This window comes from Ranitomeya variabilis, chromosome 2 (genome assembly GCF_051348905.1).
Source record: "Ranitomeya variabilis isolate aRanVar5 chromosome 2, aRanVar5.hap1, whole genome shotgun sequence".
Lineage (NCBI taxonomy): Eukaryota > Metazoa > Chordata > Amphibia > Anura > Dendrobatidae > Ranitomeya > Ranitomeya variabilis.
Window position 1 is genome coordinate 427,561,973 of NC_135233.1, and position 27,686 is coordinate 427,589,658.

The 27,686-nt window shown below is 45.6% G+C and overlaps 1 protein-coding gene across 4 annotated transcripts in view; it reads right to left on the reverse strand.

The window, feature by feature from the left end:
• MAPK8IP1 (mitogen-activated protein kinase 8 interacting protein 1) overlaps positions 1-27,686 on the reverse strand; it is a 76,359-nt gene that overhangs the window by 36,998 nt on the left and 11,675 nt on the right. For 2 of the 4 annotated variants that reach the window (XM_077286918.1, XM_077286917.1), the window contains exon 1: positions 9,224-9,404. The exons of the other annotated variants lie outside the window; for them this stretch is intronic. In XM_077286918.1, coding sequence (XP_077143033.1) covers positions 9,224-9,276 — 53 coding nt within the window. In that variant the 5' untranslated portion in view covers positions 9,277-9,404. Of the gene's footprint in view, positions 1-9,223; positions 9,405-27,686 lie in introns of those variants that run through there. 4 annotated transcript variants of the gene reach the window in all.

Here is a 27,686-nt window from a genome sequence, read left to right on the forward strand (position 1 = left end):
ATGTTTGCATGTTGTGAGCATGCGTATAAGTGCATGCTTTGAGCATACGTATAAGTGTATGTTTGCATGTTGTGAGCATACGCATAAGTGCATGTTGTGAGCATACGTATAAGTGCATGTTGTGAGCATACGTATAAGTGTGTTTGCATGTTGTGAGCATATGTATGTATGCATGCTGTGAGCAGACGTATAAATGCAAGTTGTGAGCATACGTATAAGTGTATGTTGTGAGCAAGTCTTATAGGTGCTTCTTTCTAAGGTTTTATCACTTTTTGGAATATTACTAGTGTATTTGTGTACAATTGAATTAAATATAACATTACCGATTCCCTATAGCCGTGGGACAGATCCTCAATGACTGACAATGAGTTCTATCAGTCCTATATTATAAATCATATTTGTTGGGTTTTGTGTTTTTTTTTTTGTGTTTTTTTTTAATTTACACTTTTTAATTCACTGTAAGGACTTTATATATATTTTATTCTAATAGACGACGTGGAGTATCCAGCCTCTGGTGAGCAGCGTCCAGAATGGGGAATCACTTATGAAAGTTTTGATAAATGAAGATCTATCATCGTAATTTGGTCAAATATGTCTCAATTGCGTCGGTGGTAAAATCAGTGCAAGTAACTGCAAAATTCTGAGATTCTGCAGTTATGGAACCGAATTGTTTGGCTTTGGGATCAGATGAATGTAACCTATTCCTTATACATTCGGGTTCATCTAGGACAAACTCTCCAAATGAATCTACTCCGCTTTGTTACGTCATCGATGTACAGAGAATGTAATGACTTTAATTACATGATAATTCCATAAGGATACAATGTAACATTCCCTGCTGAGCGAATCAATGAACAGGGCTGGAAACCTCAACAGCTGGAGAAGAAACCCCCAATATCACTAGCCCCCAGTGACTAATATTCTGTGCACCCATTAGTTCTTGCAATAATTGTCCCAAAATCTTGTTAACCGCTGCTCTGCTGTATGTAAATCATGAGGCCGTGATTAGAGTTTCCCGGCTGTCAGCGTACAATAGGGCAAGTCAGGCATTAGTGTGGACCCAACGCAGGAGGGCATGACGCTGACATAGGGGCGATATGATGCACTGATGCCATGGGATAGATGTGATTTCCATCCAATGACCCCCTGGATTTTGTCTGACCCAACGCTTATTTATCACATTATGGTCCTGACCGTGTTTAGGTTGTTTTTCCATCACCTCGCTCAACCAGTCAGCGCTCACTCTGCAACCTGGTGTCCTCCCAATCCCAGGGAGCCCCTTAGATCCTGGGGTCCAGCACCACGTCTGGCCTGCTATGTGATCCCTACATTGAATGGACCCAATATTGGCGCCACGGAGTAGTAAACTGCGCCGTGACATCATGCTGTAAGATCCACACCCCATTGTCACATTTTGCAGTGTTGTAGATCATCACGGCGCCATAATCTTACTCCGCAGCTGTAATCCCATCCGCCGCTATGGCACAGGCTAATTTCCCTTTAATGCCTGAAGCTCGCGGCCATCCGTGCATTATTTTTTTTTGCAGTCCTGGCAGTCAGTCAGAAAACAGACAGACTGTAAATCCCTGAAGCCAATTCACAGCTCAAAGGCATGAAAAGCGACTGCAGGCGTTATCTTGCAGAGACAGAGCCGGACGGGACGGAAGAGAGAACGGTCCCTTTATGCCATCTATTTAATGACACGGCAAGGTCACGGCGGGCAATGGTGAGTATATTACAGACCTGATGTAATATAGAAGTCTGTAATATACAAGTATCCTGCAGTCACTCCCTGCATACAGCAGAGGGCGCTGCTGAGTAGATCCATAACCCATTACTCATGCACAATGATGCACCGGCATCCCTGGGGGCCGGGGGGCACCGTCATCACATTGTCTGCAAGTCATAGTGCAGCATACATATTGCTTCCTTCCTGTAATCATCACCCTCCTCCACAGGCCGGAGCTGCTCAGACACAAACTAAAAATGCCTTAAAGGAGCGTTCCTTAAAGGAGCTGTCTATAAGACACAGTTATGATATAGAAACGTTATTGAAGCAAGCATATTGGAGCCATATACAAAGATAATAAATATGAAAATTAATATCAAATATGCATAAGGACCCAATAGGGACTAGCTACCAAACATAACTGAGAAGGCAAAAGGAAGGAAACAGCAGCCATGAAGTCCCATGTAAAATGCAAACTTTATTAAATAGTATAAAAACCGCCAGATACAGTACAATGATGCATAAAAGGGGAGAAAAAACGGTGTGCTCCTAGCAACCAAAACGGGCAAGATCACCCATATTGCACCTGCCTGAACCTAATAGTAAGCCTCTATGCCGAGAATGCCCCCAGCTGCTAAACATAACAATATTGGCATAATGCCACAGCATGGGGAATGATAGTAATACTGGCGCAATGCAACAGCATAAAAATAAATAACAGCTCACCAAAAACTCATACCTGCAATGTGCCGGACTGACAGGGCAGATGGGTGACCGACCCCGATCCCCAGTTATGAGAAAGGAAGACTCCGCTCCCTCTAAGGCTACTTTCACACTGGCGTTTCTTTCAATACGTCGCAATGCGTCGTTTAGGGGAAAAAACGCATCCTGCAAAGTTGTCTGCAGGATGCGTTTTTGCCCCATAGACTAACATTAGCGACGCTTTGCGACGCATTGACACACGTTGCAACCGTCGTGAGACGGTTGCGCCATGTTGTGGCGGTCCGCCAGGAGCAAAAAACGTTACATGTAACGTTTTTTGCTGCAGACGGTCCGCTTTTTCCGACCGCACATGCGCGGCCGGAGCTCCACCCCCACCTCACCTCACAATGGGGCAGCAGATGCGCTGGAAAAATGCATCCGCTGCCCCCGTTGTGCGGCGCATTCACTGCTAGCGTCGGTAACCTCGGCCCGTCGCACTGCGACGGGCCGAGCCCGACGCTAGTGTGAAAGAAGACTAAGACTAAGACTCAGAGGCTCCCGTACACGCACGCTCCTGACCCCTCCATATGTTACATCCAGGGCAATGCTTTTAAACTGTAATCCCATGTTGTACCTGTAGGGGTCACTTTAGGGTATGTGTATTTGTGTAACGTCAGTAAATAATCTTTATTTTTTATATAGCGCTAACATATTCCACAGCGCTTTACAATTTTTGCACCCATCATCATTGCTGTCCCCATTGGGGCTCACAATCTAAATTCCCAATGTATGTCTTTGGAATGTGGGAGGAAACCGGAAAAAAACGGAGGAAACCCACGCAAACTCCTTGCAGATGTTGTCCTTGGTGGGATTTGAACCCAGGACTCCAGCGCTTCAAGGCTAACCACTGAGCTACCGTGCTGCCCAGTATGTATATATGTGTGTGTGTGTGTGCATGCGTGCGTGCGTGCGTGCATACACAGCTCTGCCAAAAATTAAGAGACCGCTGCAAAATATTCAGTTTGTCTGATTTTTCTCTTTATAGATATACTTTTGAGTAAAATGTTAATTTTTCTTTTATTCTATGAATGACTGACAACACGTCTCTGAAGTTCCAAGCAATAAATTATTTTCTGAAAATGAGAAATGGTCAAAATAACAAAAAATGCGTTGCTTGCAGACCTCAAATAATGCAAAGAAACAAGTTCATAATCATTTAGAAACAACAATACTAATGTTTTATCTCAGGAAGAGTTCAGAAATCAATATTTTGTGGAATAACCATGATTTTTAATCTCAGCTTTCATGCTTTCCACCAGTCTCTCACGCTGCTTTTGGGTAACCTTATGCCACTCCTGGTACAAAAATGCAAGCAGTTCTTCTTTGTTTGATGGCTTGTGATTATCCATCTTCCTCCTGATTACATTCCAGAGGTTTTCAATGGGGTTCAGGTCTGGAGATTGGGCGGCCATGACAGGGATTTGATGTGATGGTCCTTCATCCAGACCTTGATTGATCTAGCTGTGTGGCATGGCGCATTGTCCTGCTGGAAAAAACAGTCCTCAGAATTGGGGAACATTGCCTGAGCAGAAGGAATCAACTGTTTTTCCAGGATAACCTTGTATGCGGCTTGATTCATACGTCCTTCACAAAGATTACCCTGCCCAATTCCAGCCTTGCTGAAGCATCCCCAGATCATCACCGATCCTCCACCAAATTTCACAGTGGGTGCAGACACCAGGGCCGGACTGGCCATCGGGCAGTTCTGGCAAATGCCAGAAGGGCCGATGGCAGTAGTGGGCCGCTCGAGTGTGCCGCTGTCGGCACACTCCCCACGCTGTCGCGGCACACTCCCGGCCCCGCATTCAACTATACCGGCATCATAGATACCGATACAGTTGAATGCAATGATGGAGGAGAGAGCGTCTGCTGACGCCCCCTCTCCCATCATTCCCCGCTCTGCCTGCCGCTGACACTGCGGGTGCGCGATGACGTCATATCATCGCGCACCTGCTGTGTGACCGGGCGGGCAGACTGCGACTGCTGAGACCATAGCCCGGAGCAGCGCGGGGCACGAGGAGAGAGGTGAGTAGAGTGGTTTGGTTTTTTTATCAATGAGTGATGACTGGATTGTGGAGCTATTGGGGGGGGGGGGGGGGGGGTCGGCTGCATTCCATTCCATGGGCCTGTGCTGCATTATATTCTATGGGGCTGGCTGCATTCCATTCCATGGGCCTGTGCTGCATTATATTCTATGGGGCTGGCTGCATTCCATTCTATCGGCCTGTGCTGCATTATATTCTATGGGGCTGGCTGCATTCCATTCCATGGGCCTGTGCTGCATTATATTCTATGGGGCTGGCTGCATTCCATTCTATGGGGCTGTGCTGCATTATATTCTATGGGGCTGGCTGCGTTCCATTCCATGGGCCTGTGCTGCATTATATTCTATGGGGCTGGCTGCATTCCATTCTATGGGCCTGTGCTGCATTATATTCTATGGGGCTGGCTGCATTCCATTCCATGGGCCTGTGCTGCATTATATTCTATGGGGCTGGCTGCATTCCATTCTATGGGGCTGTGCTGCATTATATTCTATGGGGCTGGCTGCATTCCATTCCATGGGCCTGTGCTGCATTACATTCTATGGGGGCTGGCTGTATTACATTCTATGGGGGCTGTGCTGTATTACATTCTATGGGGGCTGTGCTGCATTACATTCTATGGGGGCTGGCTGTATTACATTCTATGGGGGCTGTGCTGCATTACATTCTATGGGGGCTGTGCTGCATTACATTCTATGGGGGCTGTGCTGCATTACATTCTATGGGGGCTGTGCTGCATTACATTCTATGGGGGTTGTGCAGCATTACATTCTATGGGAGCTGTGTTGTATTACATTCTATGGGGGCTGTGTTGTATTACATTCTATGGGGGCTGTGCTGTATTATAGTCTATGGGGGCTGTGCTGTATTACATTCTATGGGGACTAAGCTGTAATGCTGGATACAGCTGTAATTATATGTTATATAGTCGTGTTACACTCCCCTCACTTCTTGTAGCCTACAAGTGTACAAAGATATTATACAGTCACCATGTGACAAGTGGGCCTGTGTGACTTCAAATGCCAGGGCTGAATTTTAGTCCCAGTCCGGCCCTGGCAGACACTGTGGCTTGTGCGCCTCTCCAGGTCTCTATCTAACCATTAGACGACCAGGTGATGATCTGGAGATGCTTCAGCAAGGCTGGAATTGGGCAGGTCGTTCTTTGTGAAGGACGTATGAATCAAGCCGCATACAAGGTTATCCTGGAAAAACAGTTGATTCCTTCAGCTCAGGCAAAGTTCCTAAACTCTGAGGACTGGTGTCTCCAGCAGGACAATGCGCCATGCCACACAGCTAGGTCAATCAAGGTGTGGATGAAGGACCACCACATCAAATCCCTGTCATGGCCGCCCAATCTCCAGACCTGAACACCATTGAAAACCTCTGGAATGTGATCAAGAGGAAGAAGGATAATCACAAGCCATCAAACAAAGAAGAACTGCTTACATTTTAGTACAAGGAGCAGTGTGATAGACTGGTGGAAAGCATGCCAAGACACATGAAAGCTGTGATTAAACATCATGGTTATTCCACAAAATATTGATTTCTGAACTCTTCCTGAGACAAAACATTAGTATTGTTGTTTCTAAATGATTATGAACTTGTTTTTTTTTGCATTATCTGAGGTCTGAAAGCAATGCATTTTTTTGTTATTTTGACAATTTCTCATTTTCAGAAAATACATACAAAATGTATTGCTTGGAAGTTCGGAGATGTGTTGTCAGTAGTTTATAGAATAAAATAATTTACATTTTACTCAAAAATATACCTATAAAGAGAACAATCAGACAAACTGAACATTTTGCAGTGGTCTCTTAATTTTTGCCAGAGCTGTATATACACATACATATACATACATACATATATACACATACATATATATATATATACACTAGCTGAAGAGCCCGGCGTTGCCTGGGCATAGTAAATATCTGTGGTTAGTTATAGCACCTCACTTCTCTTATTTTCCCATCACGCCTCTCATTTTCCCCATCACATCTTTCATTTTCCCCCTCACATCTCTCATTTTCTCCCTCACACCTCTCATTTTCCCCTCACTCCTCTCATTCCCCCCTAACACTTGTCATTTCGACCTCACATCTGTCATTTTCCGATCACTCCACTATTTTCCCTCACTCCTCTCATTTTGCACTCACACCTTTTCATTTTCACCTCACACATCTCATTTTCACCTCAGTATATACATGTTTGTCATCTCCCTTATATATAGTATACACCTGTATATAGTATATACCTGTATGTCATCTCCTCCTATATATAGTATATACCTGTATGTAGTCTCCTCCTGTATATAGTATATACCTGTGTGTCATCTCACCTATATATAGTATATATCTGTGTGTCATCTCCTCCTGTATATAGTATATACCTGTATATCATCTCCTCCTATACATAGCATATACCTGTATGTCATCTCCTCCTGTATATACTATATACCTGTAGGTAATCTGCTCCTGTATATAGTATATACCTGTGTGTCATCTCCTCCTGTATATAGTATATACCTGTATGTCATCTCCTCCTGTATGTAGTATGTACCTGTATGTCATCTCCTCCTCCTCTATATAGTATATACCTGTGTGTCATCTCTCCTGTATATAGTATATATCTGTGTGTCATCTCCTCCTGTATATAGTATATATCTGTGTGTCATCTCCTACTGTATATAGTATATACCTGTGTGTCATCTCCCCTGTAAATAGTATATACCTGTGTGTCATCTCCTCCTGTATATAGTATATATCTGTATGTCATCTCCTCCTGTATTAGCCCTCGTTCACACGTTATTTGGTCAGTATTTTTACCTCAGTATTTGTAAGCTAAATTGGCAGCCTGATAAATCCACAGCCAACAGTAAGCCCACCCCCTGGCAGTATATATTAGCTCACACATACGCATAATAGACTGGTCATGTGACTGACAGCTGCCGGATTCCTATATGGTACATTTGTTGCTCTTGTAGTTTGTCTGCTTATTAATCAGATTTTTATTTTTGAAGGATAATACCAGACTTGTGTGTGTTTTAGGGCGAGTTTCATGTGTGAAGTTGTGTGTGTTGAGTTGCGTGTGGCGACATGCATGTAGCGACTTTTGTGAGATGAGTTTTGTGTGGCGACATGTGTGTAGCAACTTTTTGTGTGTCGAGTTGCATGTGACAGGTTAGTGTAGCATGTTGTGTGCAGCAAGCTTTGCGCATGGCGAGTTTTGCGCGTGGCGAGTTTTATGTGTGGTGCCTTTTGAGTATGTGCAAGTTTTGTGTGAGGCAACTTTTGCATGTGTTGCAACTTTTGTGCATGTGGCAATTTTTCTGTGTGTGCAAGTTTTGCGTGTTGCGAGTTTTCCATGAGGTGAGTTTTGCACGTGTGGCGAGTTTTGCATGTGGCGAGTTTTGAGCGGCGACTTTTGTGTTTCGACTTTTATGTGGCGAGGTTGGTGTATGTGTGGTGAAATGTGCGCTGAGGGTGGTATATGTGTTCGAGCACGTGGTAGTGTGTGGCGCATTTTGTGTGTGTTCATATCCCGGTGGTGGTGTGGTGATTATCCCATGTCGGGGCCCCTCCTTAGCAGCTGTACAGTATATACTCTTTGGCGCCATCGCTCTCATTCTTTAAGTCCCCCTTGTTCACATCTGGCAGCTGTCAATTTGCCTCCAACACTTTTCCTTTCACTTTTTCCCCATTATGTAGATAGGGGCAAAATTGTTTGGTGAATTGGAAAGCGCGGGGTTAAAATTTCGCCTCACAACATAGCTTATGACGCTCTCGGGGTCCAGACGTGTGACTGTGCAAAATTTTGTGGCTGTAGCTGCGACGGTTCAGATGCCAATCCCGGACATACACACATACACATTCAGCTTTATATATTAGATATATATAGTAACCGGTCATTTTATACCTGTCAACACAGGAGATGACCTGCAGAAGAGAACAGAAGCTGCTTCTAACCCCCATAAAACAGCGCCACCCCTGTAGATGGCCGTATCTGGTACTGCAGCCCAGGCCGCTGCTACAGAAACAAAAGCATAATTTTGTAAATGTGAACGATCCCTTATTATATTGTCTTCAGAAGAAGAGAGGAGAGAACAAAGTCCGGGCAGCAGATCTTACTTCTGTACATATAGAAGTATTTCTAAGCATCATCGGATACTCAGGAAACTGTCAGGAAATGTTTAAGTCAACGTTGTGTCCTAAAATATTATTTATAGCATTTATCCATGCATGTGTTCATCCATTCATCCCTCCGTCCCTCCATTCATCCCTCCAACTGCACGTCAATCCATCCATCCGCGCGTCCATCTTACCTGGCCACATCCTAACGGCCGCCATAGTGGATCAGACCGATTTTCATTTCTACAGTCAGCCGCCGCTCCGCACAAAGATCCCCACAATAAAGGGTTAACAACCACATACTATAAGGGCAGATATGGCAGCGGACCCCTCCTGGCTGCGGACTGAGCCTGTCCTGTGATGAGAAGCCTCCAGATACAGAAGAGAACTGTCAGTAACTCAGCTGGAAGGGAAAGGGTTAACATCGCAGAGAGAAACCGCACCTGATCCGGTGCAATAAATGCCGCCACATGCTGCACAGTGTGCACACCGTCACCGTCCATCAGGTACATGATAACTACATGATGGGCGGATAAACACAAACAGCAAAAAAGACTCACCACTCCTCCCAGCGGTTCTCCAACCAACTCCCATCATCCTCGCTGGATTCCATCTGGTCGCACCGGAGGCCTCACCTCACTGCGGCCTCACCTCACCGGAGGCCTCCGCCTCACCTCACCACAGCGCGGCCTCCGCCTCACCTCACTGCCTCCCTTGAAAATACGCGTCTCCCTTCCCCTCCGCTGCGCATCTCTGCTCATTAAATATACATGGCGGCGAGTGTCTGACAGCAGCACAATCTGGCCGGTGTTTGGTTTCAGAGAGCAGCCAAACCCTGACCGTCCGGGGGTCGGTGAGCGGCTCCTCTCCGGGGGGCTGAATAATGGACGAGTGGTGAGCAGGAGCCGCTGACACCGGAGTCATCTAGACCAGGACGTACGTTTATAGGAACTACTCAGCCCAGCATGCCTCGGTGCGAACACACAGGGGTGTAATCTCAAGTCCTGGGATCCACATGGAAATATTTGCAACAGGGTATACACAGAAGCCCCCAGAATAGTGTGAGAGCTGGAGATCCCCCATAACAGTCTGACAACCAGAGATCCCCCATAACAGTATGAAAGCTGGAGATCCCCCATAACAGTAGGACAGCCAGAGATCCACCATATAATAATAATAATAATTTTTATTTATATAGCGCCAACATATTCCGCAGCGCTTTACATTATAGAGAGGACTTGTACAGACAATAGACATTACAGCATAATAGAAATCACAGTTCAAAACAGATACCAGGAGGAATGAGAGCCCTGCTCGCAAGCTTACAATCTATGAGGAAAAGGGGAGACACGAGAGGTGGATGGTAACAATTGCTTTAGTTATTTGGACCAGCCATAGTGTAAGGCTCGGGTGTTCATGTAAAGCTGCATGAACCGGTTATCAGCCTAAGTATGTAGCAGTACAGACACAGAGTGTTATTAACTGCATGAGAACATGATGCGAGGAACCTGATTATGTGTTTTGTTTTTTTTTCTATTTTTATTAGGCCACACAGGGATAGTTAGGTTAATGCGTTGTGGCGGTAGGCCAGTCTGAACAAATGCGTTTTTAGGGCACGCTTAAAACTGTGGGGATTGGGGATTAATATAACAGTATGGCAGCCAGAGATCCACCATAACAGTATGGCAGCCAGAGATCCCCCATAACAGTATGGCAGCCAGAGATCCCCCATAACAGTATGACAACAGCCAGAGATCCCACATAACAGTATGACAGCCAGAGATCCACCATAACAGTATGACGACAGCCAGAGATCCCACATAACAGTATGACAGCCAGAGATCCACCATAACAGTATGACAACAGCCAGAGATCCCACATAACAGTATGACAGCCAGAGATCCCCCATAACAGTATGGCAGCCAGAGATCCACCATAACAGTATGACAGCCAGAGATCCACCATAACAGTATGGCAGCCAGAGATCCCCCATAACAGTATGGCAGCCAGAGATCCACCATAACAGTATGACGACAGCCAGAGATCCCACATAACAGTATGACAGCCAGAGATCCACCATAACAGTATGACAGCAAGAGATCCCCCATAACAGTATGACAGCCGGAGATCCCCCATAACAATATGAAAACCGGAGATCCCCCATAACAGTATGACAACCAGAGATCCCCCATAACAGTATGAAAACCGGAGATCCACCATAACATTATGACAGCCGGAGATCCCCATAACAGTATGAAAACCAGAGATCCCCCATAACAGTATGACAGCCGGAGATCCCCCATAAAAGTATGACAACCAGAGATCCCCCATAACAGTATGACAACCAGAGGTCCCCCACAACAGTATGGCAGCCGAGGATCCCATAATAGAATGACAGCCAGAGATCCCCCATAACAGTATATCAGCTAGAGATCCCCCATAACAGTATGACAGCCAGAGATCCCCCATAACAGTATATCAGCTAGAGATCCCCCATAACAGTATGACAGCCAGAGATCCCCCATAACAGTATGAAAACCGGAGACCCCCCATAACAGTATGACAGCCAGATCCCCCATAACAGTATGACAGCCGCAGATCCCCCATAAAAGTAAGAGAGCTGGAGATCCCCCATAATAGTATGACAGCAGGAGATCCCCCATAACAGTATGACAGCCGGAGATCCCCCATAACAGTATGACAGCCGGAGATCCCCCATAACAGTATGACAGCAGGAGATCCCCCATAACAGTATGACAGCCAGATCCCCCATAACAGTATGACAGCCGGAGATCCCCCATAACAGTATGACAGCCAGATCCCCCATAACAGTATGACAGCCGGAGATCCCCCATAACAGTATGACAGCTGGAGATCCCCCATAACAGTATGACAGCCAGAGATCCCCATAACAGTATGACAGCCAGAGATCCCCCATAACAGTAAGAGAGCTGGAGATCCCCCATAATAGTATGACAGCTAGAGATCCCCCATAACAGTATGACAGCCGGAGATCCCCCATAAAAGTATGACAACCAGAGATCCCCCATAACAGTATGACAACCAGAGGTCCCCCATAACAGTATGACAACCAGAGATCCCCCACAACAGTATGGCAGCCGAGGATCCCATAATAGAATGACAGCCAGAGATCCCTCCATAACAGTATATCAGCTAGAGATCCCCCATAACAGTATGACAGCTGGAGATCCCCCATAACTGTATGACAGCCGGAGATCCCCCATAACAGCATGACATCCGCAGATCCTCCATTACAAGAATAACGGAAGAAGGTAAAATATTTTTGCTCTTCATGGTTTTTTAATAAGTTGGCCAGAAAAAAAAACAACAACAAAACATCAGGTGGGCAACCTCAACGTAGCCTGGACCCTAAAAATGGCTGATAATGCCACACAATCCGTGAGAATTACTGGCGCCTCACAGTGGATGCTTTGGGTACAGCACGCAGCCTTCTGCTTCACTCACCATCCCTGTGACATCAGTGGTCAGCCACATATGGGCGATCCACTCACAGACCCCCTTTATCTCTGATGAGGACCCATGAACACTTTGCACATCAGACGCTTTTTATCATTATCGTCGCTCTCCGTCCATCGGTCGCTGAGATTTACTGATGGAATATCTGCACAACAGCCTGATAATCAGTGTGATTTATATCTGCAGAATCTGGGCCTTTTTTTATTTTCCTTAGAATCCAAACCTGGAAATGAAGGGTACATATAAATCGGAGATAATCTGACCCCAAATTCTGCGCATGTTTATAAAGCAGTGTTGTAGAAATCCTGCAGAGAACACAGGGTTAATCTCCTGCTGATAAGTTTGACTTTCAGCCAGGGGTCTGATGGTGGAACTTAGTCCTACTGCAGACAGTACAGAGAGGAGAGGTTCCTGCTGCAGCCAGATGTCTTACAGCCAGATGCAGGACGAAGGAGAGGTTCGTGCTGCAGCCAGATGTCTTAGGCTACTTTCACACTAGCGTCGGACGACGCACGACGAATTGCGTCGTTGCGACGTACCGACGCTAGCAGTGAATGCGCCGCACAACGGGGGCAGCGGATGCTGTTTTTCAACGCATCCGCTGCCCCATTGTGAGGTGCGGGGAGGCGGGGGCGGAGTTCCGGCCGTGCATGCGCGGTCGGAAAAGACGGGAACGACGCACCAAAAAACGTTACAAGCAACGTTTTTTGGTGGCGACGGTCCGACGCAACAGTCGCACGACGGTTGCGACGTGTGGCAATGCGTCGCACTGCGTCGCTAATGCAAGTCAATGGAGAAAAAACGCACCCTGCAAGCACTTTTGCAGGATGCGTTTTTTCTACAAAACGACGCATAGCGATGTGCAGTGCACGACGCTAGTGTGAAAGTAGCCTAACAGCCAGATACAGGACAGTGAGGAAGAAGACGCTGCTGCTGCATCCAGTTGTCTTACAGCCAGTTACAGGACAGCGAGGAGGAAGAGGTTCCTGCTGCAGCCAGTTGTCTTACAGCAGGATACAGAACAGTTAGACATCTGGCTGAAGCAGGAACCTCTTCATTCTAACTGTTCTGTATCCTGCTGTAAGACAACTGGCTGCAGCAGGAACCTCTCCCTCCTCGTCCTGTAACTGGCTGTAACAAGTCTGGCTGCAGCAGGAACCTCTCCCTCCTCGCTGTCCTGTATCTGGCTGTAAGACATCTGGCTGAAGCAGGAACCTCTTCATTCTTACAGCCAGATACAGGACAGCGAGGAGGGAGAGGTTCCTGCTGCAGCCAGACTTGTTACAGCCAGTTACAGGACGAGGAGGGAGAGGTTCCTGCTGCAGCCAGATGTCTTACAGCCAGTTACAGGACAGCGAGGTGGGAGAGGCTCCTGCTGCAGGAAGTTGTTGTACAGCCAGATACAGGACAGCGAGGAGGGAGAGGCTCCTGCTGCAGCCAGTTGTCTTACAGCAAGATACAGAACATTGAGAATGAAGAGGTTCCTGCTGCAGCCAGATGACTTACAGCCAGATACAGGACAGCGAGGAGGGAGAGGTTCCTGCTGCAGCCAGATGTCTTACAGCCAGATACAGGACAGGGAGGAGAGAGAGGTTCCTGCTGCAGCCAGTTATCTTACAGTCAGATACAGAACAGTGAGGAGGGAGATGTTGCTGCTGCAGCCAGTTATCTTACAGTCAGATACAGAACAGTGAGGAGGGAGATGTTGCTGCTGTAGCCAGTTGTCTAACAGTCAGATACAGAACAGTGAGGAGGGAGAGGTTCCTGCTGCAGCCAGTTGTCTTACAGTCAGATACAGAACAGTGAGGAGGGAGATGTTGCTGCTGCAGCCAGTTGTCTCACAGTCAGATACCGGACAGGGAGGAGGGAGAGGTTCCTGCTGCAGCCAGTTATCTTACAGTCAGATACAGAACAGTGAGGAGGGAGATGTTGCTGCTGCAGCCAGTTATCTTACAGTCAGATACAGAACAATGAGGAGGGAAAGTTTCCTGCTGCAGCCAGTTGTCTTACAGTCAGATACAGAGCAGTGAGGAGGGAGATGTTGCTGCTGCAGCCAGTTGTCTTACAGCCAGATACAGGACAGCGAGAATAGAGAGGTTCCTGCTGTAGCCAGTTGTCTTACAGACAAATATAGGACAACGACGAGGGAGAGGTTCCTGCTGCAGCCAGTTGTTTTACAGCCAGATACAGGACAGCGAGGAGGGAGAGGTTCCTGCTGCAGCCAGTTGTTTTACAGCCAGATACAGGACAGCAAGGAGGGAGAGGTTCCTGCTGCAGCCAGTTGTTTTACAGCCAGATATAGAACAGTGAGGAGGGAGAGGTTCCTGCTGCAGCAAGTTGTCTTACATTCATATACAGGCCAGCGATGAGGGCACAGCTGAGCTCCAAAAGTTAATACTTCATGAATTTCTCAAATTAAAGTGCAGTATCAACCAAATGGGACCAAAGATGCACATGAAAGCATCCGACCACTGGGATCCTCATCAGTCTGAATCAGTCTGGCTCTATTCATTCTCTATTGAACGATGGCAAAAAGTTGAGGGCTGTACTCTGTTATCTCTCACAGTCCCATAGACAGTGAAAGGGGAGCACGTACTCACCCTTCAGATTTCTCAGGTTTGCTGGATATGGATGCGGGATAACCTCTTAATTATAAAATTGTGTCTTCCTGTAGTGAGAACTAGGGGGAGCTAGTGAGTTCACTGCAGACAGACCTATAGAGATTACTGAGAATGGTACAAATCTGTACTGTTGTAGTGAGCGCCCCCTAGTGGTGGACAGTCAGAATGTTACCATTTCACCAATACCAATTGTCTCCACGCGAGATGTGGTGGAGGCAAGAAATGAAATACTGTAAAACCAGAATGAAGCTGCAGCCATGAGCATCAGGATCTCCACGTCTCCTGACACTTAACTGACCACAGACTTTACAGTAAATGGCAGATAATGTGATATGGCACAGTGGGGGCATATTAGGGCTGAGTAATGGGCTGTAAGCAGACATTTATACGTAAATCAACTTATACAGAAAGTATCATCCACGGAAACTAATATATATAAGATACATTGTATACAGTATGTACCGAGGAGGGTGGTGCGTTCCCCATGGGAGACACCGCGCCATCGTCATGTTCCACATGATACATCTGTGGTTGGGCTTTATAGATTTTTACTGCAATATTGATGTATTGCAGAATAGGAGAATAGTACAAGCAAACGGAGGTACTAAACAATAAAGTGAAACATAATAAAGTATTTTCAAAATGGAGTAATTTAAACAAATTTCTAAAATTTGAATGATCTCCATTTTCCAATCCAAAATATAAATACATAAAATAATAAAAAAATAAAATAAATAAACATTAATAAATTGCTATAAAAATTAACTAACCAATACGGTAAATGGCGTAAAGTAAATATAAAATTGAAATGGCAGAAAAGCCCTTTTTCAGTCACTAAAAATGCGATGAAAAGTGATCAAAACGACATAGTAACCCAAAATGGTTCCTAAAAAAACAAAGGCTCACCGCGCTAAAAACAAGAGCACGCACCGCTCCATCATTTGAAAAATTTTAAAAAGTTACAGATCTGAGAAAACAGAAGCAGAAGATTTTTCTAATCCAATAAAATAAAACATACAAAAATCATCTTCTTGACTGTTCATTTTTACAGGATAATAAAGGCTGTAAATATGACCCAAATATAATGACAGAATTGCAGTTTATTGGCACTCGGAAAAAGGGGAGGAAAAAAATAAAAGCTAAGAAAAAAAATGTCCAAATAAGAAGAGGTTAAAAAAGCCTTTCACAGATTTTTTATTTTTATTTTGCTATTTCAGGAAAATGTAAAAGTGATGACATCATATAATTTACAAGCAGTGACATCATCATTTACTACTGTAACACAGGAGTGACATCACTGGATCAATGCCTTCCATCCACAGAACACAGGAGGTGGCAGAAGTCACTGGTCGATGGCCGGGGAGGCGATGGGTCTGGATGCAGGCTGCCGAAGCCTTTATGGCAAGACTCGCCCTTATCTCCTCCCTACAATATGACGTCACTCTTCATTCATGACTTTCTACAGTGTAAACAAATCGCCTCTAAATTCACCCTGATGTCGGCGCGCTCTCCGCAATCATTTTACGCATATTTATTCCTCTCCAATGACCCTTCGTTGGTCCGGTTCGAACACTTTGACATGAATTCTAATTATCTTGACATTTGCTGATAAATGAAGGAAAAGGGAAAATACGTAGTAGGAGAGGAGAGCGGTGGGCTGCAAGGGAGGAGAAGGGAGGAGAAGCGAGGAAACGGGAAAGACGATGGTCGGGGAGCAGAGAGGAGAAGAAGGGAGAATAGGAGAAAGACAAACGTCAGGGAGGAGAAGAAAAGCGGGGAAATAGGGGAAAGACGATGGTCGGGGAGGAGAAGAGCAGATAAGAGGAGAAATAGGGGAAAGAAGATGGCCATGGAGGAGAGAGGAGAAACGGGAAAGACGATGATGGTAAGAGAGGAGAAGCGAGATGAAGTTGGGGAAAGACAATGGTAAAGGAGAAAGAGAGAAAAAGGAAAATAGGGGAAAGACAATGGTCAGGGAGAAGAGAGGAGAAGTGGGGAAATAGAAGAAAGACGATGATAAGGGAGGAGAAGAGAAGCAAGGAAATAAGGGAAAGACGATGGTCGGGGAGAAGAAGAGAGAAGCAGGAAAATAGGGGAAAGACAATGGTCAAAGAGGAGAAGAGAAGGGGGGAAAGACGGTGGTCGGGGAGGAGAGAGGAGAAAAAGGGGAAAGACAATGGTCAGGGAGGAGAGTAGAGAAATAGGGGAAAGATGATAGTGTGGAAAGAGAAGAAAGGAGAAGCGGAGAAATAGGGGAAAGACGTTGGTCAGGGAGGAGAAGAGAATCAGTGAAATGGGGAAAGACGATGGCAAGGGAGAAGTGAGTTGAAGAGGGGAAACGGGAATGACGATGGTAAGGGAGGAGAAAAGAGGAGAAGCGAGGAAATAGGATAGTGAGTAGAAGAGAGAAGTGGAATAATAGGGGGAAGACAATGGTAAGGGAGTAGAAGAGAAAAGAAGTGGTAAACACCGAACAACAGGTGTTTGTTGCGCTGTCATGTGCATGACAGCACAGAAAACACTGCTTCTGTTCAGTGGTAAAATCTTTACCGTCGGCAGACAGCCGCAGTTCCCACACTGTCAAATGACAGCATGAGCCCGCAGCTGTGATCGGAGGTATAAAGTTTACTTCCAGTCAATGGTGTCAGCTGATGGGACTACAGCTCCCATCAGACTACGCCTGCTGCCGCTAATAGCAGCAAGAGCAGGCACCGACTGATGTGAGTATTCATTAGCCGGTTCCTGTGCTCTAAATAAATAATTAAAAAAATAAAAACTGCTTGGGTTACCCTGTATTTTTGATAACCAGACTGCCAAAACAACCCTCAGCTGTCAGTATTAGCAAGGTTGGTTATCAAGAATAGAGGGGTCCCCACACTGTATTTTTTAAATTATTTAAATAGTTTAAAAAAACGACGTGGGTCCCCCCCCCCCCCATTTTTTACAACCAGCTTTGCTAAAGCAGACAGCTGGGGGCTGGTATTCTCATGCTGGTAAGGGGTCACTGATATTGGCCCCCCAGCCTAAAAACAGCAACCTGCAGCAAGTATAAAGTCCTTTAATTGAAAGAATGACACAGACTCCTTTAATGATTATAAATTAAACCATACTCACGTAATCGACCATTCCATTGAAGCTATTGTCTCCTGTAATAAAACAAAAATGAAAAACAGTAATATCCCTCATCTGTCCGAAGTTCTGTCCCACACCGTAATCCATGCCTGGGGATAAACAGTTTTCAACCTGAACGGTGCCAAGATGCGACCGTCATGGTTGAGAACCTCTGGGAAAATTAGCTGTTAGCTGGACTCAGTGACCAGCGGTGACGTCATCGAGGTTACTGCCGGTCATTGAGGCTACGTTTCCAGCCGGGCCCCTGAACTGCGGTGACCTCAGCGAGATCCCCACTAACACAGTGGGAAAAAGCCTCATGGTGCAGCGGTGATTTCACTGGGAGAAATTTCTCACAGTGAACTGCGGTGAACTCTCTGAGCTCAGCGCTGCACAATGAAACTTTCTCCCTGTGCTAGTGGGGACCTCACCAAGGTCACCGCAGTTCAGGGACCCGGCTGGAAGGGTAGCCTCAATGACCGGCGGTAATCTTAATGACATCACCGCTGTGCAATGATGCTGCGCTCATGTATCCTTGGTTCTTATATATAAATAAGAGAAACAAGAGTAATCAGGTACAATTAATAAATACAAATTTTATTGAAAATTCAAAAGCCCAATAAATCACCACAATCGATCAATAATAAATGAGAACAGATGCAGAAAAAAGAGACAAACAATAAAAAAGTAGGGGGGTAATTCATAACTACTGCCCGATTGAATAAATAGATCCATATGTATTTAAGGTGCCTGTGCAAAAATTAGTCATATTACTGAGGTAAGATCCCCTTTCTCACAGATGATACCGCTACATTCAGAGCGGTTATACAGAGAGGACTTGCCACAGGCAGAAGGATGAAGACCCCAGGTAGGGTGTTGGTTAGCCCCCAAACAGCCCCGATGCGCATTTTGCGTGCTTCCCGCACCGCTTACTTTTTTATTGTTTGTCTCTTTTTTCTGCATCTGTTCTCATTTATTATTGATCGATTGTGGTGATTTATTGGGCTTTCGAACTTTCAATAAAATTTGTATTTATTAATTGTACCTGATTACTCTTGTTTCTCTTGTTTATATATAATTTTTTGAGTGGGTACTCATCTTTTGCTTCTCTGATGGGCTACTTATAGCCTGACCTTGAGACATGAATATGTCACTGAGGTATGTGTACCTATCCTTGGTTCTTAGCCTGGAGGGTCGCGTCTTGGCACCGTCCAGGGTGAAAAACTATTCATCTCTAGACATGGATTATGGCGTTGGACAGAACTTCAGACATGTGAGGGATATGGTTGTCTTTTTTTATTACAGGAGTCGAGGGCTTCAATGGAATGGGCGATGATCTGAGTATGTTTTAATTTAGAATCATTAAAGGAGTCTGTGTCATTCTTTCAATTAAAGGACTTTATTCTGGCTGTGTCTTTATTTACAATATAACTATAGGATTAGTAACAGATTGGTGTCTTATAGTCCTCTCCATTACTAAGCAGTAGGCTTGATGTCACATGACAATACAAAGGTGTAATCAACCCCACAAATAAGGACCACACTTGTCAGAGATGGGGCATTTAATAGATATGCCTTTTCTGGGCAGCTGCTGTTTTCCGGCTGGTTGGCGAGACAAAAATCAATGACCCGTTAACAGCCTGAGAATACCAGTCCCAGCTGTCTGCTTTAGCAAGGCTGGTAGTCAAAAATTTGGGGGACCTCACACCTTTTTTTTTAAATTATTAATTTAAATAATTAAAAAAAAAAACATGGAGACCATTCTATTCTTGATAACCAACCTTGATAATGCTGACAGCTGAGGGTTGCAGCCCCCAGCTGTCAGTTTTGCCTGGCTGGTTATCAAAAATACAGGGGAACTCATGCTGGGTTTTTTTATTATTATTTATTTAAAGCACAGGCATGGGCTGATAAATACTCCCATCAGCAAGCGTAGTCTGATGGGAGCAGTAGTCCCATCAGCCGACGCCAGTGACCGGAGGTAAACTTTTTACCTCCGATCACAGATGCGGGCTCACGCTGTCACTTGACAGCTTGGGAACCGCGCTGTCTAATCGGCGGTAATAATATTACCGTCGATCAGAAGCAGTGTTTGCTGTGCTGTCATGCACATGACAGCATGACAAACACTGGATGGTCAGGCCCCCCATTCAAGTGAATGGCCGGCGTCACACTCGGCGTAAGACAATACGGTCCGTATTTTACGGCCGTAATACGGCCGAAATGTTCCCAAAATAGTGATCCGTAGTCAGGGTGTGTCAGCGTATTTTGCGCATGGCATCCTCCGTATGTAATCCGTATGGCATCCGTACTGCGAGATTTTCGCGCAGGCTTGCAAAACCGACATCTAATGGATTTATGTGCTCAAATGTTCATTAAAACATATATACAGTATGTATATATATATATGTCATTGAGACACATATATATATATATTCTGTATTTATATTTCATTCAGCGCGATATCTGTGAACAGCCGGTAATTCAATTGCCGGCTTTTCATTTCTCCTGCACAAACCCGACAGGATACGAGACATGGTTTACATACAGTAAACCATCTCATATCCCCTTTTTTTTTGCATATTCCACACTACTAATGTTAGTAGTGTGTATGTGCAAAATTTCAGCGCTGTAGCTGCTAAAATAAAGGGTTAAATCGCGGAAAAAATTGGCGTGGGCTCCCGCGCAATTTTCTCCGCCAGAATGGTAAAGCCAGTGACTGAGGGCAGATATTAATAGCCAGGAGAGGGTCCATGGTTATTGGCCCCCCCGTGGCTACAAACATCTGCCCCCAGCCACCCCAGAAAAGGCACATCTGGAAGATGCGCCAATTCTGGCACTTGGCCACTCTCTTCCCACTCCCTGTAGCGGTGGGCTATGGGGTAATGAAGGGTTAATGCCACCTTGCTATTGGAAGGTGACATTAAGCCAGATTAATAATGGAGAGGCGTCAATTATGTCACCTATCCATTATTAATCCAATTGTAGGAAAGAGTTAAAAAACACACACACACATGATTAAAAAGGATTTTAATGAAATAAACACAGCGGTTGTTGTAATAATTTATTGTTCTCGCAATCCATTTGCAGGCCCTCACTTGGCAAAATAATTAACGCACAATATACATACCTTCTGATGTCAGATCACGTCCCACGAAGTAATCCATCTGAAGGGGTTAACTAATATTACAGGCAGAGCTGCGATAAAACACTCGCTCGTGCCTGTAATCCCCGGGTGCTGAAAGGAAAGCAGGATCTGTACTTACATTGAGTCGCGGTGATGCGCCCCTGCTGGATGTTCTCATGAACTGCAGCCTGGGAACTTTTTCCCACGCTCCAGGTCATATGAGGACATCCACCAGGGGGCGCATCACCGCGACTGAAGGAAATGTAGGTCAATGACCTACATTTCATTCATTCGCCGGGGGATTACAGGCACGGAGCACCGCTGCATTTGCAGGGCTCCTGCCTGTAATATTAGTTAACCCCTTCAGATGGATTACCTCGTGGGACGAGACGGTTCACCAGAAGGTATGTATCTTGTGCGTTTATTATTTTTCCAAGCGAGGGTCTGCAAATGGATTGCGAGAACAATAAATTATTACAACAACCGCTGTGTTTATTTCATTAAAATCCTTTTTAATCATGTGTGTGTGTTTTTTAACCCTTTCCTACAATTGGATTAATAATGGATAGGTGACATAATTGACGCCTCTCCATTATTAATCTGGCTTAATGTCACCTTCCAATAGCAAGGTGGCATTAACCCTTCATTACCCCATATCCCACCGCTACAGGGAGTGGGAAGAGAGTGGCCAAGTGCCAGAATAGGCGCATCTTCCAGATGTGCCTTTTCTGGGGTGGCTGGGGGCAGATGTTTTTAGCCACGGGGGGCCAATAACCATGGACCCTCTCCTGGCTATTAATATCTGCCCTCAGTCACTGGCTTTACCACTCTGGCGGAGAAAATTGCGCGGGAGCCCACGCCAATTTTTTTCCGCCATTTAACCCTTTATTTTAGCAGCTACAGCGCCCAAATTTTGCATACACACACTACTAACATTAGTAGTGTGGAATATGCAAAAAAAATGGGGATATGAGATGGTTTACTGTATGTAAACCATGTCTCATATCATGTCGGGTTTGTGAAGGAGAAGGAAAAAGCCGGCAATTGAATTACCGACTTTTCACTAACACCGCTGCGTATTTCTCGCAAGTCACACTGCAGGTCCATGTGGAATCCCTATTTTTCTCGCCCCCATAGACTTTCATTGGCGTATTATTTGCGCAATACGCTGACAAACGCAGCATGCTGCGATTTTGTACGGCCGTAGAACGCCGTATAATACTGAACCGTAATATACGGCTAATAGGAGCAGCCCCATTGAGAATAATTGTGCCGTATGTAATGCGAGTTTTACGGACGTAGTTTCTGCGCTCTTACGTCCGTAAAACTCGCCAGTGTGACGCCGGCCAATGGGGTCCAGTTACTGTTCTGGTACCCTAACTCTTTTTTTTTTTCACTGTTTGGCTGAAACCGCTAGATCCGAACATCTCTAGTAAGGAGAAGCGGTGAAATGGGGAAAGACGATGGTCAGGGAAGAGAAGATAGGGGAAGCTGAGAAATAGGGGAAAGACAATGGTCAGAGAGGGGAAGCGGTAAAATAGAGTAAGGCTACTTTCACACACAGCATATTTGCTGCGTATTTTTACGCGCGCGTATTTTGCTGCTGCTTTACCTGCGTTTTTTTAAAAAGGGAAAAAACGCAGTTGCTTTCACACACTGCGTTTTTTGCTGCGTTTTTTTCAGCATTGAGTACTGAAAATAAAGTTTGTTTGAAAAAAAAAAAAAGGGGAAAAAAAAAAGAGTCATTGAGGTCATTTCCTGTCTTTATGACTCAGAATACAATACACACTGGAGTTAACATCATGTCGATTCTGCCAGCTGCAATGGCCTTGAGCCAAAGACGCCTCAGCAAGCGGAACAGACATCAGCTGGGGTTTACTAACCCCACTGTCACTAACCCCAGGTTACTAGGGCAGGCGTCAGTCAGACGCCCCCCCTCGTAACCCTGTACGGTAAAAGTAAATAAAGACAGACACAGAAAAAATATTTTAATCAAAATAAACAGGCAAGAAGTCTTTATTTGATTCTAATTTAACTCCATCATAGTTACCTGCATCCGTAGCATCCCCGACTCTGCTTCATCAGTTCACGGGGCTGAGAAATTAAATTCATGACTTCTCAGCCCCGTGACAGACCTGGAATGAGCTTCCAGCGCCTGCGATCAGCTGACTATCAGCTGACCGGCCGGGACATCAGCTGGTTTGTGGGTATACCGATCAATCACATGAACGGTCGGGACATCACCTGATTGGTCCAATCAGCTGATGTCCCGGCCCGTTCAGTTGATTGATAGGGATACCCACAAACCACCCGATGTCCCGGCCGGTCAGCGAGACAATCAGCTGATCTGCCAGACGCTGGAAGCCGCGGAGGGGACCGGACGCCTCATCCATCCATGGGATAGGTGAGCATCCATTTTTTTTGCTTTCTGTATGTAGTGCAGACATGCTGCCACTACATACAGTGCACGGGGGACACACACGGCACACGCACGGGGGGCACACACACGGGGGATACTTACCGTCTCGATCAGCAGCCCCACGTTTATGCTCATTCTGTTGAAGGACTCCATGCTGCTTCACTGGGGGGCGGGGGCTTCCCTCTTCCTGTCCGACGTCACGTCCGGTCCTGGGTGTCAACCCCTCCGTACAAAGACGCCGACACCCAGGACAAAGGCGCTGTGTGTGGACGGTAATATGGGGCCCTATGGGGATACGCAGACACGCCGCTGCGTAAAGAATTGACATGTCAATTCTTTTTACGCCGGCGTGTTTGCAGACAAAAGCGCCGCGTTTTTTTGCGGTGTGTCTGAACGGCAAAGTGAATTTCTCATTCACTTTGCCGGCAGACGAAAATGACATTGCGCATTTTTGAAAAGCGCCCGCAAAATAGCGCTCAAAAATGCGCTATGTCTGAAAGGAGCCTGAAGATGATGGTCAGGGAGGAGAAGCAGGGAAATAGGGGACAGTAAATAGTCAGTGAGGAGAAGTGTAGAAATACGGGAAAGAAAACAGTCAGGGAAGAGAAGAGAGGAGAGGCGGTGAAATAGGGTAAAGACGATTGTCAGGGAGAAGAGCGGAGAAGTGGAGAAAGATGATAGTCAGGGAGGAGAAGAGGACTAGGCTGCACATACAATATGACAGGGCATCTGGGAGGAAATGAATAGACACTACTTGGCAGCTTTATTTGTGCACTGTATAGCGATTTTACTCCACAGTGATAATATTGACAATATTGCAGCAGATTATTTATGGTCATCGTTGTATCACTACGTATCTATTGCTTGTCCTTGTGTTGTATCTCTCCACCTTCCATGTCTTCCTGCAGGTGGATGAGGAACAATGTATCTTCCTCGGTGTTAACAGCTTTCCTAAAAGCCGCAGTGTTAAACAGAAAGCTCTGGAAATGAGTAACACCATTTTTTTCAGTCCCTCTGGAGGAGAATGTTCTCCAGTCTCCTAAAGTGGCTTCTTCTAAAGAAGTAATTTACTTTCCTGTAAACCACAACATAGACGATCGGGCAATGGAGGATAATGGATAAAGGGAAAAGTGATCGTGTAACGCCATGGACTGGTCACACAGGAAACCGGTTTTTACGTACCGGTAATAGGATTTTACAGAGTCCACGACAGCACCCACAACGAGAGAGGGGATCCGCCCACCTTCCGGACAGGAACCTACAGGTTAAAAAAGGGCGGCCCCCCCTCGCCCTCCAGTTTGTGTTCCAGAGTACAAGGGATACCGCCAATGAATCAGTACATGACAATATTATCTTAAACACTACTAAATACCACCACCTCTATAGAGTGATCTCTAAAGCACACCCTCAACAGAGTGCAGGAATAAGTAACTAATTACAGGGGGGGAATGTATGGGTGCTGTCGTGGACTCTGTAAAATCCTATTACCGGTACGTAAAAACCGGTTTTCCTATCGCCACGACAGCACCCACAACGAGAGACTTTCAAAGACTATTAACTGGGAGGGACCACAGCACTAAGCACTGAGCGGCCAAACTGTAAGGTGGAATTAGCAGATAGATCAAGGCGATAGTGCTTATAAAAGGTGGAAGGTGATGACCAAGTTGCCGCCTTACATATCATTTCAATGGGGACATCTGCCTTCTCCGCCCAGGATGATGCCATGGCCCGAGTGGAGTGCGCCCTGATGCCTTCAGGTGGTGTTACTCCCTTGGCAGAGTAGGCAAGACATATTGCTTCTCTAATCCATCTGGCGATAGAGCTTTTCGTGACACCAGAACCTTTTTTCCGATTCTGGAAAGAAATAAACAGAGCCCTACTCTGCCTCCAGCTTTGTGTCCTATCCAGGTATTCTAATATTACCCTCTTAACATCTAGTGTGTGATATTTTTTCTCCTCATCTGAACCCGGATTTTCATAGAAAGATGGTAAATAAATTTCCTGACTCCTATGGAATTTAGTTGCCACTTTTGGCAAGTACGCAGGATCAGGTTTTAAGACAATTTTATCTTGGAGCATTATCAAGTAGGGAGGATCTACTGACAAGGCATGAATATCACTGACCCTTCTGGCAGATGTTAACGCTAAGAGCAGGGCTGTTTTTAAAGTTAGATTTTTAATCGAAATAGATTCTAAGGGCTCAAAGGGGGGTTCAGTCAATGCCTCAAGCACCAAGTTGAGGTCCCAAGGAGGTACCCTGGCAATATGGATTGGGTTAGAACGCTGACATGCTTTAATAAATCTAGCCACCCATCTATTACCAGCTATGTCACTGTTGTACAGAGCTCCTAGGGCTGATACATGAACTCTTAGAGTGTTGACCGCTAGACCCAACTCCCAGCCCTTTTGAAGGAATTCTAAAATGGCTGAGATCGGAGCATTATTCCCCAATGGTTTTTGGTAGAACATAAGGAATCTTTTCCAAATCTTTGAATAGATTTTTGTTGTAACCTCCTTCCTGCTTTTTAACAAGGTATTTACTAAAGCTTCGGAGAACCCCCTCTCCCTCAGAAGCTCCCTCTCAAGTTCCACGCTGTTAAGTGAAGAGTCTCCAAATCTGGATGACGGAATGGACCTTGAGAGAGGAGATCTGGAACCACTGGTAATACCCAGGGATCGGTGACAGACATTGTTTTGAGGAGAGAGAACCAAGGCCTCCTGGGCCAGAAGGGGGCGATTAAGATTACTCTGGCTCCTTCCTCCCGGATCTTCCTGAGAACTATCGGAATTAGACACATAGGAGGGAATGCATACGCTAGTCGGAAGTTCCAACGGACACGAAGGGAGTCTACTATGAGAGGATGGTCTGCCCTGTGTAAGGATGCGAACCTCCTGGTTTTCTTGTTCTCCCTCGTAGCAAACAGATCTATTGTCGGTAATCCCCATAGATTGACTATCTGATTGAATATGTGGTGGTTTAGGGACCACTCTCCCTGACGAAGGGAATGGCGGCTGAGGTAGTCTGCTTCTATATTGAGTTTCCCTTCTATGTGAACCGCTGTCAAAGATTGTAAGTGATCTTCGGCCAGAGACAATATCTGTGCTGCAGTGGTCATTAGGGAACGTGACCTTGTCCCTCCCTGATGATTGATGTAGGATACTACAGTCATATTGTCTGACTGTATTTGAACATGTGAACTCTCCAGGGAAGGTAGCAGGGAAAGAAGAGCCTGGTTGACTGCTGACAGCTCTCTTAGGTTTGAGGAGTTCTGGGACTCTAGACTTGACCAACGCCCTTGGGTTAGAATGTCTCCCATATGGGCTCCCCAACCGAACGGACTGGCATCTGTCGTGACTACGTTGTCCGGGGTGATGGTCCAGAGGACTCCTTTCGACAAATTTACTGGATTGAGCCACCATCTGAGATCGTGAAGAGTGGCAGGCGTTATACTGAACTTCTTGCTTAGAGCTCCGTGAAGATCTTTCTCTGCCTGAAGCACCTCGTACTGAAGCATTCGGGTGTGAGATTGAGCCCATCTCACCGCCGATATGCATGCCGTCAAAGAACCTAGAAGAGACATTGCGTCTCTTAAACTTAAGCTTGGAGCTTTCCTTACGGCCTTGATCTTTTGAATGATCCTTTGTTTCTTTTCTTCTGGTAGGAAGGATGCCTGCTTTTCCGAGTCTAAAAGAACTCCCAAGAATGATTGATGTCTTGTTGGTTCTAGTCTTGACTTTTTCCAGTTGATTATCCACCCGAGACCCTGTAGGGATGATATTATGGCATTTACCCTAGATGTACACTGAGCGATCGAATTTCCAATTATTAAAAAATCGTCTAGATAGGGCACCACCAGGGTTTCTCTTTCCCTGATATGGGCCATTGCTTCTGACACAATCTTTGTAAAAATTCTAGGAGCCATGGATAGGCCAAAGGGCATTGCTAAGAACTGGAAATGCTTAATCTGATGGTTTACCCATACAGCCATCCTGAGGAATTGCCGATGATCCCGGTGAACTGGAAGATGGTAATACGCATCTTTTAGATCCAACACTGACATGTAGCACCTAGGAAACAAAAGCTTAGTTGTTGATCTGATGGATTCCATTTTAAAGGCGCGGTACTGAAGATATTCATTCAATCTGCGTAAATTTATAATGGTCCTAAAGGACCCATCAGGCTTAGAGATTAAGAACAGCGGAGAATAAAAGCCAGTCTTCTCCTGATCTCTTGGTACTTCTTCAAT